The sequence below is a fragment of the Culex quinquefasciatus genome, chromosome 2, assembly GCF_015732765.1.
Source record: "Culex quinquefasciatus strain JHB chromosome 2, VPISU_Cqui_1.0_pri_paternal, whole genome shotgun sequence".
Taxonomy (NCBI): domain Eukaryota; kingdom Metazoa; phylum Arthropoda; class Insecta; order Diptera; family Culicidae; genus Culex; species Culex quinquefasciatus.
In genome coordinates, this window is record NC_051862.1 from 53,199,637 (window position 1) to 53,218,435 (window position 18,799).

Below are 18,799 nucleotides of genomic sequence, written 5' to 3' on the forward strand. Positions count from 1 at the left end.
GGCGCTGATTTCGCGCGGATGATAAAAAAACATAATTGGGTACTAAAGCCCCGTGTAAATTTTTATGTACAACGGCAAAAAAACACGATTAAAAACCATTTTTGATATTTTTTTTCATTTTAATGAAAAAAAAAAAAAAAAACATTGACAAGACAATTTTTTTTTTCGATGGATCAACTATGGTCCCCTTGGAACGAGCTGTCAAGTAGAACTTTATCTGTCAAGAAGGTCAAGAAGGACCGCGAGGTTAATTTTTCTTGTCATTTCTTAACATATCCGGCTCTGAATATTTAATTTCTTTTGAGTTTTGAGTAATGATTTTTAACTTTATTTATTTTTAATTTTATACTGGACTTATTCAATTTTTAATTTTGTAAATCACATATTACAAACATTTCCCGAAGATATAGACATTAGAATGTGTAACGAAAAATGCTGAGAATTTCTGTACCGTTCTGGGTCAGAATGTTTTGCTTGGGGAATTTGAAAATTTCAAATTTCAGACTAGGGAATCGTAATCGGGCTGTAGTGGACGAAATTGGATGCTTCAAATTGCAAGAGGTGGGTTTTTTTGTCCTCTATCTGATCACCACAAAATTTCCCTCCGAGGGGTTGAACCGGTTCCGGGACAATCCGGATTGTTTAACGGTATTGTTCCGAAACAGTATTTTTGGTCGAAAAATGTCAATAAAAAAGATGAAATCAATGTATATTTTGAACAAATATTGTTGAAACTTGTTCAATAGAGACTCTTACAACACAAAATAGCAATTGTTCTCAAAAAACTTCGCGATTTTCTAGTGGACTGTATTTTTCACATCAAATTTCGGCAGAGAAGAAAAAACGCGCGTCCTTTCTGTGCGAGCGACAAGTAAAAACTTAAGGTAGCTTTATTTCAAGATGATAATGTAGAGGTGGGAACAAAATAGAAAAAAGATTTATACGCTAAATTGAAAACACTAATTTTACGGCAAACATCCTCCCCACGTTGAAATGCACGTCCGCATTTCAATCCTCCTCGGTCGGCTCCTGGTCCAGCGGAAGCAGGCAAATCTCCGTCACGCCTCGCTTGCACTCGCCCTTCGCCGTTCGTAGTGTCACCACCCTGGTGACGTCGTCTTTTCCGGGATGCAGCGCGATGATTCGACCAAGTTGCCACTGCATCGGCGGAGCGTTCGGGTCGCTGATCAGCACCAAAGCGCCCGGCTGGATCTTGGTGTTTTTGAACCACTTTTGGCGGTTCTGCAGCTCCGGCAAATACTCCGCAATCCACCGCTTCCAGAACTGCTGCTGCATTGCCTGCACGTGTTGCCAGCGGGACAGCGCCGACTGCTTCAGGTGGAGATAGGACGGCTCGGGAACCGCGCGCATCTCTCGCCCGATCAAAAAGTGTGCTGGAGTCACTGCGGTCAAATCGTTCGGGTCGTCCGAGCACGGCGTCAAGGGCCGCGAATTCAGCACGGCTTCAATTTGCACCAGCACGGTAGTCAGCTCTTCGAAGGTGAGTTTCTGGTTGCCTACTACTCGTTTTAGATGATGCTTGACCGATTTCACCCCAGCTTCCCAGATCCCACCGAAGTGCGGGCTGCGCGGCGGGATGAAGCTCCAGGTGATTCCGTGGCTGCTGCAGAACTCCTCCACCCTTTCGATGTGCTGCTCCTCGGCGAACAACTTGGCCAGTCGCTCGAGCTCGGTCTCCGACCCAACGAAGTTGGTTGCGTTGTCGGAGTGCATCTTGTTCACCAGGCCTCGACGTCCAGTGAACCGCCGCAAGGCGGCGAGGAAGGCATCCGTCGTGAGACTTGAGACCAGCTCCAGGTGTATAGCTCGCGTGCTCATACACACGAAGAGGGACACGTACCCCTTCGTCATCATCGGCCTTCGTGCTGCGGTCAGCGACTTGATCAGAAACGGTCCTGCGAAATCGACACCGGTGTGGAAGAACGCAGGGGCCGGTTGTACTCGGTAGGACGGGAGGTCTCCCATCAGCTGGGCCGTCTTCATTGGATTAACTCGGAAGCACGTCACGCACCCTCGAATCACCTTCCGGATAGTCGTCTTGACGTTCATCGGCCAAAAGCGTTGGCGTATCAGCGCAAGCAGGCCCTTCTGGCCCACGTGGAGGTTCTTCACGTGCTCGTAGCGGATAAACGATTCCGTGACAGGGTGCTTGGCAGGCATCAGGATCTGGTGCCGGCTGTCGTACGGCACGAAAGCTTGTTTGATTCGACCGCCAACTCTCAGAAGGCCGTCGTCAGGATCGATGAACGGGTTCAGTCCTCGCAAACGGTGCGAGTGGTTCTCCTTCAACGCCAGCAGCTCGGTGTGGAACGCCTCTCGTTGCACCAAGCGCAAGATTAGCTTCTGCGCCGCCGCGCGCTCCTCGCTCGTCGGCAGGCCCTTTACCACAACCTTCCTTCTTGAGATGATGTAGTTCGCAAACCGCACCACAATGCTCATGCTGCGCAGCAGTCGACGGAAATCCCCGAGCTTGTCAAAGATCCGCAATCGTTCAATCGGCGCCGCTAGCGCCAGACACTTCGTGGATCGCAATCCTGGAAGTTCTGCGCCGTCGAGAAGAGGGGGCTGCACTATCTCGATAGTGCGACTGTTCATCGACACCGGCCCGTCCTTCCAAATCTCCCGCTTGATCAGGTTCTGGGGCATCACGCCTCTCGAAATCAGGTCGGCAGGATTGTCATCCGTCGGAATGTATCCCCACCGGTACTTGCTGGTCAGCTGCTGGATTTTCCTCACTCTGTTGGCCATAAACAGTTCCAGGTCGTCGGGCTTCTTCGCGATCCAGCTCAGCACCACTTGCGAGTCGCACCAAAAGTTCACCGAATCGAAGCAAACATCGACGGCGTTTACCAGCTTGTCAACCAGTTCAGCGAGAAGCAGCGCACCCTCAAGTTCGCCCTTTGGAGTGCTGATTTCTTTCGGGACGTTCTTGACCTTCTTCGGGAGGAGCTTTGACTTGCTGCAAATCAGCCGCATCGTGATATCGCCATCCGGGTAAATGTTGCGTGCGTACACGCTCGCGCCGTACGCATCGTCCGACGCATCGGAATAACCGTGGAGTTCCACGCGTTCTGCTCTTTCGTCGTAGACCCACCGGGAGACCCGAAAGTCGTTCAGTGCAGGCAGCTGCTCCCGGAATCGACGCCACTCGTTGGCCACACTATCCGGAACCGGGTCAAGCCAGCCGATGTTCTTCAACGTGCCGACCTTCCGCAAGATCAGCTTCGCAGTTGTCACCACCGGACCAGCCAGGCCAAGTGGATCAAAGAATTTGGCAATTTCGCTGAGCACCTTCTGCCGCGTCAGCGGCTTCGTCTCCTCCTCGGGGGGCAGCACGGTGAAGGTGAACCAGTCCTGCGACGCGTTCCATGCCACACCCAGCGTCTTCACGACCGACTTGGCAGCCGCGTCCTTCAAGTCGAACGTTGTTCCCCAGAGGATCTCCGGGACTTCCTCGAGAATCGCTGGATCGTTTGCGCACCATTTGTGCGCGTCGAATCCGCCGGTGTTCAGCAGCTTGCGCAAGTCTCGACTCAGCAATCGGGCTGCTTCCACACTCTGCGCTCCGCAGAGTCCGTCGTCCACGTAGAACGATTTCTTCAATGCCGCCGAGGCCAACGGGAACTCCTTCTCGCCATCCTCCGCAATCTGGTTCAACGCCATCGTCGCGTGGAACGGAGATGACCCCAGGCCGTAAGTCACCGTCTTGAGTTCGAACACCTTTAACAGCTGCGATCGGTCGTCACGCCAAAGTATGCGCTGGTACGGCGTGTCATCGGGGTGCAGCTCAATCTGACGGAACATCTTCGGGATGTCCGTGGTGAAGACGTAACGGTAGCAGCGGAAGTTCAGCAGGATCGACAGCAGGTCGTTTTGTACCGTAGGGCCAACCTTCAGCGCGTCGTTTATGGACACTCCAGTCGACGTTTTCGCAGAGCCGTCAAACACGACTCTCAACTTCGTTGTTGTACTGCTGGGCCGCAAGACGCAGTGATGCGGCAGGTAGTACGCGGATCCAGGTGGTTCGGACGGTGCGACATCGACTTCCTTCATGTGTCCAAGCTGCTCGTACTCGTGAATAAACTTGGCGTACTCTTGTTTCAGGTCGGGTTGCTGATCAAGCCGCCGCTCGAGGTTCAGGAACCGACGGATCGCCATCTCTCGTGACACGCCCAGGTCCCTCTTGCGCTCGTTGAACGGGAGACGAACAACAATCCTCCCGTCTGGCTTCCGACTGTACGTGCTCCGGAAGTGCTCGAGACACTCTTCAGCTGTCGACGTCACCGGTCGCCGCAGATCTTCAACTCCTTCGATCTCCCAAAACCGGTTCAGCAGCTTGTTCAGCTCTTCGTCTTCGTTCACGGTGCAGAACGTACGTGCGATCACTGGTGTTCCTTCAGACATCACGCCACCGACCACCCAGCCCAGTTCCGTGTCTCTGAGCGATGGGAGGTTCGCCGCCAGCGTGATTCGTTTAGCCTTCACAAGATCCCAGAATATGCCTGCTCCGAGCAGCATGTCAACCCGGCCTCGCTGGTTGAAGTTGGGATCCGCAAGTTCAACATCTGGTGGCAGGTTCCACCCAGCGATGTCGATCGTCTTCACCGGCACGTCGCCAGTGATCTTCGGCGCCACCAGGAGCTCGAGGTCGGCAGCAAAGTTGCCAACGCGGGACTTGACCTTCGCGCGCACCAGGTGACTGATTCTGGTCGTTCCCCCGTTCAATCCGCTGACTCGGTAATCAGCCCGTTCCTTTTTGCTCGCCAACAGGTTGGCGAAGCGCTCGGTCACGAAATGGTTCTGTGAACACGAGTCAATCAGCGCCCTACACAGGTAGGGCACGCTGCCGGCGCCGTAAACCAGCACTACAGCCGTCGAGAGTAGAGTCTGCTTCCTTGGAGCTTCGGATGTGGTGCAGAGTGTCAGACCTTGGCCAGCCTGGGACGATCCCGCCGTGGCCGGTGGAACGGATTGAGTGCGGCCTTCTGCGCTGACCGTTGACACCGTGTTTGCAGCCGGTTCTTGCTTCTTTGGCCCATCGGTGTGAAGCAGGGTATGGTGCCGCTTGCTGCACTTCTGGCACGAGTTCGTCGACGTGCACCCATCGGTGCGGTGCCCCTTCCTCAGACAATTAAAGCACAGGCCATGCTTCCGCAAGTGGCTGTACCTCTCGTTCACACTTTTCTGCTTGAACTGTTCACACTTTAACACTTCATGGTCCTGGTTGCACACTGAACACTTCCCTTCGCTGGCCACCACCAGGGTCTTCGTTTTTGTTACCGACCGTTGCGGTTTCACTTTTCACTTTCACTGTTCTGCTCCAGCTTATCCGCGATTCTGCGCTTCTCCTTCAAGAACACGATCGTGGCCTCGTAGGTCGGCAACTCTCCCGCCTTCTGGTTTGCTTCCCATGCTCTGCGCATGTCCTTGTCCATTCTCGAGACCAGCAGGCTAACTACCATCTGCTCCCCTAGTCCGTTGGCTGGAAGGTTCAACTTCTTGAGAGCTTCGATGTTCTTCACGCAGACGTCAATCACTTTTCGAAGCTCGGCGGTGTTGTCGCGGGTGATCTTTGGCATGGCGAAGATGTTCTCAATGTGCCGTTCGATGATCGCCCGTCTGTCCTCATACAACTCCTCAAGAAGAGCCCACGCCGCGTCGTAGTCATTGTTATTGACCATCTCCTGGTCAATCACGCCGGCTGCCCTTCCAATCAGTGCGTCCCGGAGGTGGTACAGTTTGATTGATGGTGCCTCGTTTGTGTATCGTGCCATTATGTTCTGGAACATAGACTTAAACGAGTACCATGTCTCAAACGTGCCGTCGAACTTCGGGAGTGGTACACTCAACGGCGGAAGAACCTGCTGCACACCGACGTTGGTAGGAGCTGCCGGAACTAGAGCAGCGACCCCAGGTTTCTCGAGTCTCTCGAGGTATTCGTTGAGATCGATGCACACCTTGTCGTACAACGTCTCAAAGTTCAGCTCGCTTCTTTCGTGTAGCGTTCGTTGGTCTGCGTTCAGAGGCATCGCGTGGATTTGACCCTGGTACTCACCAAACTTCGAGAAGCAGTCTCTCGCGTTGCTTAATTGCTGCTTCAAGAAGTGTCCGTTGCGCAAGTTCGGGTTCGGCGCAGCCACGCTGGTCTTGAGCGCCGTCTGCAACCGCTTCAGCTTGCTCTCCATCGCCTCCCGCTGTCGAACAAGTGCGTTGAGTTGCTCCTCCATTTCTCGAATTTTCTGCTTCCGACGCTGCTCTTCCAGTTGCTTCTTTACCGGGGTCACTTCTTTTTCCGTGTCGTCACCGCTTTCGTGTTCTTCCACTTCTGGATTCTTCTTGGGCGTGTTCTTCTTCTTCCTTTTCCCGCTTTTAGGAGTACGCGGCAGAGTCATGCTTTTCCATGCTCTTTTTTCGCAAGATGGATGCTACGCCCCAAGCCGGAAGAGTCTTTCTCGCCGCGTGGCTCCTACGCCCAACGAACCACTCCGGAAGTCTTTTTAGCACTTTTTCACACGCGGACCCCAAGGGTCGGTTTTCGCACTTTTTTTTCTTCCGGAACCGTCAAACGTTTCTTTTAGGACTGCTCTACAGCCGCCCGTCCACTGACTTCCGGAATAAAGCACCTTTTTCGCGCGTGGGTGCTACGCCCCGCGCCCCACGCCTTCACTCGCAAACACTTCGCTCGCGAACGTTCGATTCGGATTTTCCCACCGGTCAATCCGTCTTTTTTCACTCCCGGACACTACTTCAGTGATCCGGCCTTGAAGGACCAAATGTTCTCAAAAAACTTCGCGATTTTCTAGTGGACTGTATTTTTCACATCAAATTTCGGCAGAGAAGAAAAAACGCGCGTCCTTTCTGTGCGAGCGACAAGTAAAAACTTAAGGTAGCTTTATTTCAAGATGATAATGTAGAGGTGGGAACAAAATAGAAAAAAGATTTATACGCTAAATTGAAAACACTAATTTTACGGCAAACAGCAATTTTATAAAAATAGTTGTTTATAAACTAATGTTTTGACAAGTTTTACTTTAAAAAACTAAATTTAATCCAATTTTTAATATAAATTAACTAAACAAACTTATCAGAAGTTCAAAGTTGTCACAAACTGGCTAAAGGTACTAGTATTTGACACTGAAACAACATTTCATAAATGAATTCACTTAAATCGATCAGATTTTGTACTTTTACTAGGGGTACGGACAATTATTTGACCTCTTTTTTTGACTTTTTTCAGTAAACAATTTTTGTATTTTTCAAGAAAAAGTTTTTTGCAAATCCAATGACAGTGTCTTAAAGAGGACATTCTGCCGCGTCGATTGATGTATAAAACATGGCACTTTAATCGAATTTTATGTACTTTTATATCACAAACATTTCCCGTACGGGGGGGTACGGACAAATATTTGACTCACTGTTTTTAGTTAGGCCGCTGCAAATATTTGGCTGATGACAAACTTATTTCATAAATATAGTGAAAATTGCATATTAATGCGTTTAATGCACTCGTGTTTTCAATGAAATTTTTAAATCTTTTGAAAAAATATTTGGGAAGGGTTACAGAGTTCGATTTGAGATTCTTTTCTGCCGGGTCGCGGGATTTTTTTGGCGTTCGTCGTCGGTGTGTTTTTCGTTTTTTCGCGGGTTGCAAGATTTTTCGCGTTCGTCGTCGGTGTGCAACAACAATAAAACCTTAGGATACCATTTCCAGGGTTGTTACGGAAAAGCCGAGAAAAAATCCGCGCCATATCCGCGCCGACTTCAAAACCCAATCCGCGCGAAATCCGCGCCATATAAAAAAAAACCGCAACAAACATAGAAGAGAGTAACATAATGAATGCAATTTTAAACGAAAAAAGAATAATACAGAAGGCATTTGGATCAGTACCGTTGATCAGTTGTGGATTCATATCCCACCTGTACCAAATGGAACCTTTTTTGCCATTTCTGAAACAATATTAGCATTTTTTTTTTTGCAACACTTTAAATATCGTTGCTTTAAAAACAAATTCAGAAAAAAAAAAATTAAATTCGAAGATTTAAAAAAAATTAAAACCATAAAATAAATCACCAAATTATACAATCTAGGGATTAAGTACTTGATAATTCTCGCCAAAACTTTACTCTGGAAAATCGAAACACGAAATTTCTATAATTTTCTTCTCTAAATTTCTCTAATCTAAAAATGACTCCGAAAATGATCCGAACTAAGAAAATGGCAAAAAATAAAATAATAATTTGAAAATTTAATGATTTAATGATTTAATAATTAAATAATTAAATAATTCAATAATTCAATAATTAAATAATTAAATAATTAAATAATTAAATAATTAAATAATTAAATAATTAAATAATTAAATAGTTAAATAATTAAATAATTAAATAATTAAATAATTAAATAATTAAATAATTAAATAATTAAATAATTAAATAATTAAATAATTAAATAATTAAATAATTTAATGATTTAATAATTAAATAATTAAATAATTTAATACTTTAATAATTTAATAATTTAATAATTTAATAATTTAATAATTTAATAATTTAATAATTTAATAATTTAATAATTTAATAATTTAATAATTTAATAATTTAATAATTTAATAATTTAATAATTTAATAACTTAATAATTTAATAATTTAATAATTTAATAATTTAATAATTTAATAATTTAATAATTTAATAATTTAATAATTTAATAATTTAATAATTTAATAATTTAATAATTTAATAATTTAATAATTTAATAATTTATTAATTTAATAATTGAATAATTTAATAATTTAATAATTTAATAATTTAATAATTTAATAATTTAATAATTTAATAATTTAATAATTTAATAATTTAATAATTTAATAATTTAATAATTTAATAATTTAATAATTTAATAATTTAATAATTTAATAATTTAATAATTTAATAATTTAATAATTTAATAATTTAATAATTTAATAATTTAATAATTTAATAATTTAATAACTTAATAATTTAATAATTTAATAATTTAATAATTTAATAATTTAATAATTTAATAATTTAATAATTTAATAATTTAATAATTTAATAATTTAATAATTTAATAATTTAATAATTTAATAATTTAATAATTTAATAATTTAATAATTTAATAATTTAATAATTTAATAATTTAATAATTTAATAATTTAATAATTTAATAATTTAATAATTTAATAATTTATTAATTTAATAATTGAATAATTTAATAATTTAATAATTTAATAATTTAATAATTTAATAATTTAATAATTTAATAATTTAATAATTTAATAATTTAATAATTTAATAATTTAATAATTTAATAATTTAATAATTTAATAATTTAATAATTTAATAATTTAATAATTTAATAATTTAATAATTTAATAATTTAATAATTTAATAATTTAATAATTTAATAATTTAATAATTTAATAATTTAATAATTTAATAATTTAATAATTTAATAATTTAATAATTTAATAATTTAATAATTTAATAATTTAATAATTTAATAATTTAATAATTTAATAATTTAATAATTTAATAATTTGATAACTTAAGAACTTTTTTAAAAAAATAAAATTAACAAAAAAAATCAATGGTAATATTTTCGTAATTTTTCAATTTAATAATTCGTTTTTTTACGTTTTTTTAGTCTGTAATGTTTTGACAAATTCGAATTATGAATTCTATTTTTTTTTATTATTTGAATATGTAAATTCTGAAATTACAAATTGTTGAATTTCAGATTTCTTATTTTTTTAATTTTAACATTACATTTCGCTTTTAGACGGAGATTTTAGCAGATTTCTAAGTGGATTTCGTCATGTTGTGATAATTGGGAGTAGAATCAATTCTACCTGAATCAGAGTGGCAACATTTTTTTTATTTTTTCAATAAATCAAAAATTTTAAAATTTTAATTTTTATATTTAAAAAAAATTAGAAAATCTACTAAGTTTCATAGCTGTCGTGATCGGGGACTTTCTTTTATAATAAAAACACAGATATTTTGCAATCAACAAACAACACGTCTTATTCCACAGAAATTAACCACAAAACTGATTTGACAATCTTCATTCTCTCTTTCGCCGGCCGCGCGCATCTCGTTGTTTTCTCGCTCGTTGTTCTCTCTCGCAGCTCGCTAGCGCGCTCTCGCACTCAATCCACGATTAGCTAACAAGGCAATATTCATGAAGGTGCGCACTTTTTGGTGCGCTCTTAACTCTTATTTATGAATTATATCAATCTTACAATAAATACTCATTTAATAATTTATTACATATTCAATCCTGCAACCCATAATCCCTACATTCTCCCTCTTTTCTACTCTCAATATGACGAATATCAATCATAATTCCTAACAGAAAAATTGCATGAATGCTAAATCAATTAATGTTTTTTTTTATTTCCTAAAAGATTTTCGTCGGGTTCCTCGACTATGTTTTCATGCTGATCTAAATACGAAAGCGCAGTCTTCGAAATGTTTCATCTATGTTGTCCGAGAGGCTGACATCCGATCGTAGAAGTTGTAGAAAATGGAATGCGCTGATGAGGTTGAAAATTTAAAACACCTGAAAATATAAGAAAAAAAAACGAGGAGAAAAACAAAAACCACAAATATTTCTCAAATAAATGCAGGTTTATCAATTTTTTATGCAATACGAGATTAGAGATTGTTTACCTGATTTTCTTTGAATTTTATGTAATTTAAAATTAAAAAGCAAATTTTACAAACATTGCTGAAACAACACAACACGATTTAAAAAAATAGTAATTCAAATTCAAAAGCAATTTTTTTTTAAACATTACGAATTAAATGGAATCACATTATTTTTATTTATCATCATTTTGTGAATATGAAATATAAAACAATGTGTTCTAAATTCAAAAATCTAACGTGTTGCTGACTTTAATAACAAATGAAGCATAATACTGGCGTTTTTGAAGTTTTAAATTTATGTGTACCATAAAAAAACAAAGAATAAGCATTTCTAAAAATATATACAATGTGGTAATTTATTTATCTTATTTTAAAAAAAAATCTAAAACAAAAACTATGACAGGCACAGATATTGTTTTTACTCAAATTTACACTTTGAATTTATGTGCGCCCGAAACGGAGTTCAAACCGATCTATGGATTATGAGCCCAAGCCCAGTGCCACGTCCGATTGATCCACTAGACGGGACTTGAAGGTAAACATAAACTGATTTTAGGTAATGTTAAATGCAAACGTGACGAAAAGTATATGTTTGTGCTTAATACCCAAAAACACCCAAGATGGATCTTCAAGCCTTCCTCATTTTCAATATTTTTATCTGTACTTTTCTGTAACTTATTCCCAACCAAGCTGTACAGCTAAAACAAACAATTTTTTTTAAAATAAAGACTAGCATGGAGATCGGAAGGAAAGGGGTCAAGAAACAGCTTCACGAACAGTAGAACAAAGGAGAGGGAGCGTTTTCTTAGGGTTTTTCTTCACCCTATCTGGCTTGCTTTCGCTTCTACTGCTGCCCATTTGAATTTTTTCTTGACCGGTTCCTTCCGATGTGCATAAACCGCTTAAGATTGTATCAAAAATTACCACATTTTAACTAATTTTGAACTTGTTAATAAATCATGGCAAAAATTACTAAAATGCAAAATCAGTAATATTTTCGAAGAATTTGTTTTCATCAGTACCGGTACACTTTTATAAAATAAAAAAAACAGTCCATATTTAAGTTTAAGATGATTTCTTGAAAAGCAATATCAATAAATGAAGCAAATTGCAACAATAATATAAATAATTCAATTAATGCTCAAAATGTGCTTTGCTGCACAAAAACTTTTTTATAAAAAATAAAATCAAATGTTGTTAATTCTTGCCACAAAAGCTTTCTGAAAAAAACATTTTTTACCGATTTAACGATTTTGTTCTGTAAATGCATGGTAGTATCAACATTTTTCAACTTTTATATTAAAAATTTTGTACTTTCTATAAATATCCACTTACGCGATCTTTTAACCAGACAAAGAATAGTTTTTACCGAATAGTTTTTTTTTCTCTGTTGTGTCTACTTAATAATATTTTTGTTTATCTTGAAACAAAACATAGTTCAGAAAATATTATTCTAATGAATAAAACAAAATCATGTGGTAAATTGTTGCAATAAAAATAAAATATATAAACTGAAATAAATGCAGTTCCGCTATATTCGATTTCTATTATATGTCAAATTAATTTTCTCTTCAAATTGTATTTATTGTAGCTAAAGGTATGTATTCAAGCACTGTTGATATTACCGTAGATTAGATTATTCAATGTTACATTTAATCATGATCAAAACAATGTTTAAGGTCATTTTATTTATATATACCTTCAAAATGTACTGTGCTTATCAGATAACAACAAAAAACATATTTTATTCAATTATTCTTGTAATGCATAGATGTATAGATTGCAATCTGACTACTATCTCAAAGGGTTCCAGCTCAGGCGAAACATTTTTCAAACTACCACCGCAGAGGTCTGTCAGGCTCCAACACGGAGGAGACAATATCCTAACCATAAATTCCTTCAAAACGTATCTTGCTTATCTAAAAACAACTGAAAGATTTTTTTAATGTTTTATTTTTAAATATTTTGTTTTATTTTTCTCGTAATGTAAAATGAGTTCCAAGCAACTTTGATATATTACTTGAGTAGATTGTTCACAGAAACTTAATTTTTTTTAATCACGATCTTTACGATCCCTGTCAATAATTTCTTTTCTTATTTAAAATTTAAACTTTTTCTTTGCTGATAAACTCCTGTTATGTAATTTGAAAAAGTTTGGTTTCATAATTAAGTACAATCGATTAAAGAACCCCAAAGTTTCTTTAATTTATTTCAAAATAATGTTTCTCTTAATTGATTTTTGATGTATTTACCATACTAAAATTTTGAAAGTTTTTTTTTTAACTCAATAAAATGATACAGTGTTAAAATATAATTTTTATCGAAATTAATGAATGATTTTGAACCATTTTGATACAAATAACAGATATTACATTGAAAAATAAATTTAAATATTTCCTAGTGTTTTTTTAAATAATGTTTTTTTTTGTTGCTCAAATTGTCACTCATACTTCTCAATTCAAAATTAAAATTCAAATATTTGTATTATTTTCTCTTGTGACGCAACGCTCTCACACTTTAAATTATATTTCAAGCATTTCTGATGATTAATCATTCCTTTATTTATTATTTAAAAATGCATCAAATTAATTATTAAGTGTATTATTTTACATTTTTTAACTAATAATGTAATGTTCATGTTAACGATTACTTAAATTTTTACTTCCCTGTGAAATAATGTTGGGTTTCAAGCAACTTTTGTATCACAGCTGAGTAAATCGATTAAAGTAACAATTAACCATAACAACTATCAATATGGAATACTTAATCATTAGCGTCTTTCAATTTAGAGCAGCGATTCTCAACCTTCTTCTAGGCTGGCCCCCTACCGTGTAAATCAAGTAGGCCCGGTACCCCCGTTGAGAATCGCTGATTTAGAGGTTTATCTTTCAAGAGAGGAAAACTCCAGTTTTAGTAATAGTGACAACCGTTTTAGTCCTATTCGATGAATTTAAAATCATTTTTTTAGGTAGTTCACAGACATAACGCCAAAATACATATTGCTTTATCTGTGGATACCAAAAAGTGCTCACTTTCACATTTAAATTTATTTATTAATTTTCTTAGGTCAATTTCTTTTGTGATGTTAAAGACGGTCCTTAATTGAATGAAAAAATTTACTGAACAATGTATTTGTAAAATCCATAAGGCTCCTTCTGCGAAGTTATTTTAAAAAAACGTTACATAATCCACCTTTAGGAGGTTGGTGCCTTCCTTTCATTTATAGAGTGATTCCAACCCGCCTAAAGTGTCCACATGGTTTATTGATCTCCCCTAACGTGATCGCAGCACCAGAGCTCCTAATAAATTAACAGACTACCTACACAGAAAAAAAAAAATCATGGTAATATTACATCTGGGAAGGGGTACATCTCTTATGTCAGAAAAAGGTGTAATTTTACCTCTGAAAATGTGTAATTTTACCACTTTTCTGGTGTAATGTCACTTTTTCAGTCTAAATTGAGGTAAAATTACATCATAAAAGAGGTAATATTCACCCTTCCAAAATTACAGCTTCCAAATTTACATTATTTTTTGTGTACAGACTTTTTATCAAAATTATACAGACACGGCCTTTGAGGAAAAAGGCATCCCTCTACACGGCTTTTTCGTGGCGATCAGACCCGACCAGTTGAGGTTATGTGAATTCAGACCATTTTTAAACTGCTTGTAATTTAAGATAGGTAAGTCAGATCTTGAAAATTCTTACTTTACCTAAAAGGTCTTCTCATATGCTTTCTAAAAATATATAACATGTGAGAGTTTCATGAAAAACCACACTTTTTACCATAATTTTAATTTAATATGAAACGGTTTTTTTAACATGACTTTTTAAATGCATGATAAAACTGCATGAATTTAAATAGCAACTTAGGGGACGTTAAAACGTATCGATTAAAACCGTTCCGGCCAAAATCGGTTGAACCTGTGACGAGATATTCTAGTGACATTGATTTGGTACACATGTCTACATACAGCCAAACACACAGACATTTGCTCAGTTGGTGATTCTGAGTCGATATGTACAAATGAAGGTAGGTCTAGGAGGTCTAATTAAAAAGTTCATTTTCCGAGTGATTTTATAGCCTTTCCTCAGTAAGGTGAGGAAGGCAAAAATCATCACAAAAGTCTGTCGGGTTCCTTTATCGAGGAGATTGTTATCTGACTGCTTTCGCAAAGAACTCCAGCACAGATTGTTCATTTTTTTATCTGACTACCATCACAGAGGTCTGTCAGGCTCCAACACAGAGGAGACTTTTTCTGACTACCATCGCAGAGGTCTGTCAGGCTCCAACACAGAGGAGACTTTTTCTGACTACCATCGCAGAGGTCTGTCAGGCTCCAACACAGAGGAGACTTTTTCTGACTACCATCGCAGAGGTCTGTCAGGCTCCAACACAGAGGAGACTTTTTCTGACTACCATCGCAGAGGTCTGTCAGGCTCCAACACAGAGGAGACTTTTTCTGACTACCATCGCAGAGGTCTGTCAGGCTCCAACACAGAGAGACTTTTTCCTACTACCATCGCAGAGGTCTGTCAGGCTCCAACACAGAAGAGACTTTTTCTGACTACCATCGCAGAGGTCTGTCAGGCTCCAACACAGAGGAGACTTTTTCTGACTACCATCGCAGAGGTCTGTCAGGCTCCAACACAGAGGAGACTTTTTCTGACTACCATCGCAGAGGTCTGTCAGGCTCCAACACAGAGGAGACTTTTCCGACTACCATCGCAGAGGTCTGTCAGGCTCCAACACAGAGGAGACTTTTTTGACTACCATCGCAGAGGTCTGTCAGGCTCCAACACAGAGGAGACTTTTTCTGACTACCATCGCAGAGGTCTGTCAGGCTCCAACACAGAGGAGACTTTTTCTGACTACCATCGCAGAGGTCTGTCAGGCTCCAACACAGAGGAGACTTTTTTCTGACTACCATCGTAGAGGTCTGTCAGGCTCCAACACAGAGGAGACTTTTTTCTGACTACCATCGCAGAGGTCTGTCAGGCTCCAACAAAGAAGAGACTTCAAAATTAACTATGACTAATCAATTAAAACGGCAAAAAAACGTTGCTCAAATCAAATTTCAAAGCAAAACATTGTTTGTCAATTTCTGCATAAATCTATAAAATTTTCATTAGAATTCTAAAACGCTAGTTTTCCATTTCCACAGCATCAAGCAACAATCTAATATTGCATCAAATTCACAGTAAAATTTATCGTCAATAATAACAACAATCAAATCTTCATTCAAATGAGAACTAAACATTTTCATTAACCATAAAATTAATAATCAAATTTTGCATCAACTTCAAAACAAATCATTGGTCATCAATTACCATATAAACAATCGAATATTGCGTCAAATTTAAAACTCAAAATTGCCCACCATAAAATAACAATCAAATATTGCATGAAATTTAAAACCGAGTAAAAATACCGTTCTATAATAACAATACTCAAATTCAGAAAACAAATCTTGGCCTTCGATTCAAATCTATCATCATATTCAAAATAATACCTGGTTTTCGATTACCACAATATCAATCAAACCTCGTATCTTACTCGAAACAAAGACTTTTTCTGACTACCATCGCAGAGGTCTGTCAGGCTCCAACACAGAGGAGACTTTTTCTGACTACCATCGCAGAGGTCTGTCAGGCTCCAACACAGAGGAGACTTTTTCTGACTACCATCGTAGAGGTCTGTCAGGCTCCAACACAGAGAGACTTTTTCCTACTACCATCGCAGAGGTCTGTCAGGCTCCAACACAGAAGAGACTTTTTCTGACTACCATCGCAGAGGTCTGTCAGGCTCCAACACAGAGGAGACTTTTTCTGACTACCATCGCAGAGGTCTGTCAGGCTCCAACACAGAGGAGACTTTTTCTGACTACCATCGCAGAGGTCTGTCAGGCTCCAACACAGAGGAGACTTTTTCCGACTACCATCGCAGAGGTCTGTCAGGCTCCAACACAGAGGAGACTTTTTCTGACTACCATCGCAGAGGTCTGTCAGGCTCCAACACAGAGGAGACTTTTTCTGACTACCATCGCAGAGGTCTGTCAGGCTCCAACACAGAGGAGACTTTTTCTGACTACCATCGCAGAGGTCTGTCAGGCTCCAACACAGAGGAGACTTTTTTCTGACTACCATCGTAGAGGTCTGTCAGGCTCCAACACAGAGGAGACTTTTTTCTGACTACCATCGCAGAGGTCTGTCAGGCTCCAACAAAGAAGAGACTTCAAAATTAACTATGACTAATCAATTAAAACGGCAAAAAAACGTTGCTCAAATCAAATTTCAAAGCAAAACATTGTTTGTCAATTTCTGCATAAATCTATAAAATTTTCATTAGAATTCTAAAACGCTAGTTTTCCATTTCCACAGCATCAAGCAACAATCTAATATTGCATCAAATTCACAGTAAAAATTTATCGTCAATAATAACAACAATCAAATCTTCATTCAAATGAGAACTAAACATTTTCATTAACCATAAAATTAATAATCAAATTTTGCATCAACTTCAAAACAAATCATTGGTCATCAATTACCATATAAACAATCGAATATTGCGTCAAATTTAAAACTCAAAATTGCCCACCATAAAATAACAATCAAATATTGCATGAAATTTAAAACCGAGTAAAAATACCGTTCTATAATAACAATACTCAAATTCAGAAAACAAATCTTGGCCTTCGATTGGCCACAACAAAAAGCAAATCTATCATCATATTCAAAATAATACCTGGTTTTCGATTACCACAATATCAATCAAACCTCGTATCTTACTCGAAACAAAATATTGGTTTTCATTTATCGCAAAAATAAGCAAATTTGTCATCTTATCATAACAAAACATTGGTCTTTAATTCCCTCATCAACAATCAAATCTTTCAATCAAAATTAAACCTGTAAATTTTGTTATTTGTGATTTTATTGGACTTTGCATCAAGTCATTGCCACAACAAGCATATCTTTCATTAAATTTAAAACAAAACTAACAAGAAGCAAATATTTATCTTATTCAAAAATAAACATTGGTCTTCAATTGCCAAAGTAACCAGCATCCAATCCAAAATAAAAATAAAAATAATGATCATGATCATCAATAATAACAACAATCCATAACAATCAAATTTTGCATCAAATTCAAAACATTGGTCGTCAATTATAATAACAACAATAAAATTCAAACAACAAATTTGATTTCAATTACCAAAACAATAACTAAATTAAAAACAAATTATCTACCTTCAATCGCAAACTAATCCTCCATTTAATTTATAAAGAATTATTGATTTTCAATTTCCACAATCTTGTCAAATCTTTTGTCAAATTATAAACAAAATATTGATTTTCATCAATCACAAAAATAAGAAAAAATTGAAGTCTAATTCGTAACAAAACATTGGAGTTCAATTTCCACAACAACGATTAAACATTGCATCAAATTAAAAACAAAACATTGGTCGTCAATCAAAACAACAACAATCAAATCTAAAGCAAAAATGTGATTGTACAAAAACAATCAAATCTTGAGCAAATTATTTGCCTTCAAATTCCTGCATAAACTTAGAATAAAACATTGGTTTTCAATTATCACAACGAAAAGCCAAACTTACTACTTCAAAACAAAACATTCGTTCCCAATATCACAACAACAAGCAAATCATTCATTAAATTCAAGACCGTCAATTATCGCAGATAGTTTTATGCCTTTCATCAATTTCAAATAACAAGTTCAAGCAAAAATCTACCTGTTTCAAAACACAGGCACAACAACAAAGCGAAATTTTGACCTGCTTCCTGGCAGGTAAACAAAACTGTTGGATTTCACAACACAACAATTCAAGCAAAACAAATGATCTTTCATGAATCAAAAAGGTTCGACTTACCGGACTGTGCCATTGTCGTGATCGGGGACTTTTTTATAATAAAAACACAGATATTTTGCAATCAACAAACAACACGTCTTATTCCACAGAAATTAACCACAAAACTGATTTGACAATCTTCATTCTCTCTTTCGCCGGCCGCGCGCATCTCGTTGTTTTCTCGCTCGTTGTTCTCTCTCGCAGCTCGCTAGCGCGCTCTCGCACTCAATC

At 37.9% G+C, this 18,799-nt stretch overlaps 1 protein-coding gene across 1 annotated transcript; it reads right to left on the minus strand.

The window, feature by feature from the left end:
- Positions 1 to 1,008: 1,008 nt before the first annotated feature.
- Positions 1,009 to 6,413, minus strand: LOC119766003. The gene is made up of 2 exons (XM_038250321.1): positions 5,327 to 6,413; positions 1,009 to 5,264 (listed from the first exon to the last, which is right to left on the minus strand). The coding sequence occupies exons 1-2, from the start codon at positions 6,411 to 6,413 to the stop codon at positions 1,009 to 1,011; spliced, it is 5,343 nt and encodes a 1,780-aa protein (XP_038106249.1).
- Positions 6,414 to 18,799: the final 12,386 nt, after the last annotated feature.

Excerpts from the sequence above, each read along its gene's own strand:
- LOC119766003 (XM_038250321.1), bottom strand. The coding sequence starts at position 6,413 with ATGACTCTGCCGCGTACTCCTAAAAGCGGGAAAAGGAAGAAGAAGAAC. Across the intron at positions 5,265-5,326 it reads GCTGGAGCAGAACAGTGAAA|GGAAGTGTTCAGTGTGCAAC; the intron begins GTGAAAAGTGAA and ends TGGCCAGCGAAG.